Genomic DNA, 2,405 nt, shown 5'->3' with positions numbered 1-2,405 from the left:
TTACAGGGTTGATGGCCAAATCCTGTCTACGGGGTTGATTCCCAGGATGTGGAAGCCCTGGGCCATGACGGCGGCCGTGGCCTCACACAGCAGCATCCGGGACATGTCCACCTTCCACACCTGGCCCGTCTGCCGGTCCGACTCCACACAGTAGCAGCAGCCATAGAAATCGTGGAAGGCGGTTGCCAGCTCGCACATGTAGTCACACAGCTTGTTTGGCAGCAGGTGGTCCACCATGCGGTGCAGGACCTCTGGGAAGCGCACCACACACCTCCCCAGCTTCCACTCCTTGTCGTGTTCCAGCCGCATCTCCTCGGTCGCCGCCGCCCTCCGCAGCGCCGCCCCGTCCAGGCAAGCCACGCGCGCGATGGACCTTATGCGCTCGAACACCAACAGCAGGTACGCCAGGCCCTTCATCCTGTGGAAGGAGAACACGTAGTTGCAGAGGCGGTTGTGCGACAGGTCGACGTACTTGATGCAGCCGAACGCCACGGCGCGCTGCACCCGCTGCAGCTCGTCTGCGCTCAGCTCCACGTCCAGCCCACTCTCCTTCAGCTTGTCCATGGAGCTCCTGAGCCCCTCGTCCAGCAGGTCCATCAGCCGCACCGTCTCCCCGGAGCGGGTCTTAAACTTCTTCCTGTCCTCGCCCAGCACCACACCGAAGCCCACGTGTTCGATCCTGGTCGCCCGGGGGTCGTACCAGCCGGCCATGCGGGCGGCGGCAAACTCCAGCTGGAAGTGGCCCGCCTGCCTGCTGTCCGTCACGTAGATGATGACGTCGGCCTTCTCCTCGCAGATCCGGTGCTTGAGCGCCGCCAGGTCCGAGGTGTCGTACGTGTAGCCGCCATCCGACTTCACCACGGTCAGAGGGACGGACTGGCCAGGGACAAACACGACCTTGCGGCCGCCCTCGACCTTCACCAGCCCTCTGTCTTCAAACTCCTTGACCACGTCGGTCATCAGGTCCTGGTAGAAAGACTCTCCCCTCTCCACGAGCCGGATGTCCAGACAGTCGTACACCCTCTGGAACTCCTTCCTGGACATGTCGCAGATGAGCTTCCAGGCCTTGGTCAGGTCGTCCTTCTTGCTCTGCAGGTCGACGACGCACCGGTACGCTCGCTTCTTGAAGGCCTCGTCCTGATCGAAGCGCTCCTTGGACTGCTTGTAGAAGGCCTGCAGGTCCCCGATGTCCGGGCTGGCGCTCAGGTAGTCGGGGAAGCTGTCCTGCAGGTGAGCGATGAGCATCCCCAACTGGGTGCCCCAGTCGCCCACGTGGTTCAGCCGGAGCACCTCGTGGCCCAGGAAATCGAACAGGCGACACACGCTGTCGCCGATGATGGTGGAGCGCAGGTGGCCCACGTGCATCTCCTTGCCGATGTTGGGCGACGAGAAGTCCACCACCACCTTCATCTTCTTCTCTGGCGGAGGCGGGCGGACCCCGTGGACCAGCAGGCCGGACAGCAGGCCAGACACGAACGTCCTCCTCAGGTGGATGTTGATGACCCCGCGGCCCGCCACTTCCATCCGCTGGATGAGCTCGTTGTCGGGCACGGCCCGCAGGATCCTCTCGGCGACCTCTCTCACCGAGAGGTTCCAGCGGGCCGTGCGTGACAACGAGCTGCCGCCAGGGGGATTCTTCTGCAGCATCTTGGCAAGGGCCATGGCGCTGTTGCAATAGTAGTCCCCGAACCGGTCCTTCTGGCTGGGACACACGAACACCAGGCCGGGGTGTCCTTCCACGTCCAGCTTGGGGTACGCTGCCCGGATGGCCAGGCCGAAGATCTCCCTCAGCCGCTGGTTGATGTTCACCATGGAAGATGATACGCTCCTGGACTCTTCCTCCTGGAGGCTCCTCTTCAGGATGTTCAGTCTGTATTTCAGACGAGCGTTCTCTTCTTGCAGCTCGTTCAGACGAGTAGGGGACGGGGACATCGTCTCCCGGGACAGAAGACACTCCTGGATCTCTGCCGAGAGAGACTCGATCTGTCGCTCCTGCTCCTGGAGTCGGAGCGTGTATTCAGAGACTTTGTCTGCCATTGTTGTTATTTACTAATAATGAGGAGGAAACTGTGAAAACTAAAATAGGTTTTGGTCAAGTGTGTTGTTTTGGTTTTCTTGTTGAAAATGTGAAATGAAACCTCTACTTTTGCCTTTATTAAATATATATAAATATAATATAATATTTATTAATATGAATGTGAAGCTGTATTATGTAATTTGTAGATGTAGTATAATATACTACTGTTTGCTTTGATCATTTTTGCCAGACCCATGAAATGGGTAGGGCCTACATAAGCAAATGTCTGTCGGTCCGGGTTTTCTATATAAAGGGTATATATGATGATGACATGATGATGACATGCCTAGGCATGATGTCATAAATGATGATGACAGACAGGGGGTCT

The 2,405-nt window shown here is 58.0% G+C and overlaps 1 protein-coding gene across 1 annotated transcript; it reads right to left on the bottom strand.

Moving 5' to 3' along the window:
- On the bottom strand, positions 1-2,037 carry LOC308298586 (arginine--tRNA ligase, cytoplasmic-like; the record flags this gene model as incomplete). Its single annotated transcript, XM_080742231.1, has 1 exon — positions 1-2,037. The coding sequence occupies one exon, from the start codon at positions 2,035-2,037 to the stop codon at positions 1-3; it is 2,037 nt and encodes a 678-aa protein (XP_080598357.1).
- Positions 2,038-2,405: the final 368 nt, after the last annotated feature.

This window comes from Nannobrachium achirus (genome assembly GCF_963921795.1).
Source record: "Nannobrachium achirus genome assembly, chromosome: 14".
In the NCBI taxonomy this organism is placed as follows: Eukaryota; Metazoa; Chordata; class Actinopteri; order Myctophiformes; family Myctophidae; genus Nannobrachium; species Nannobrachium achirus.
This window is presented reverse-complemented; position numbering and strand designations above follow the sequence as displayed.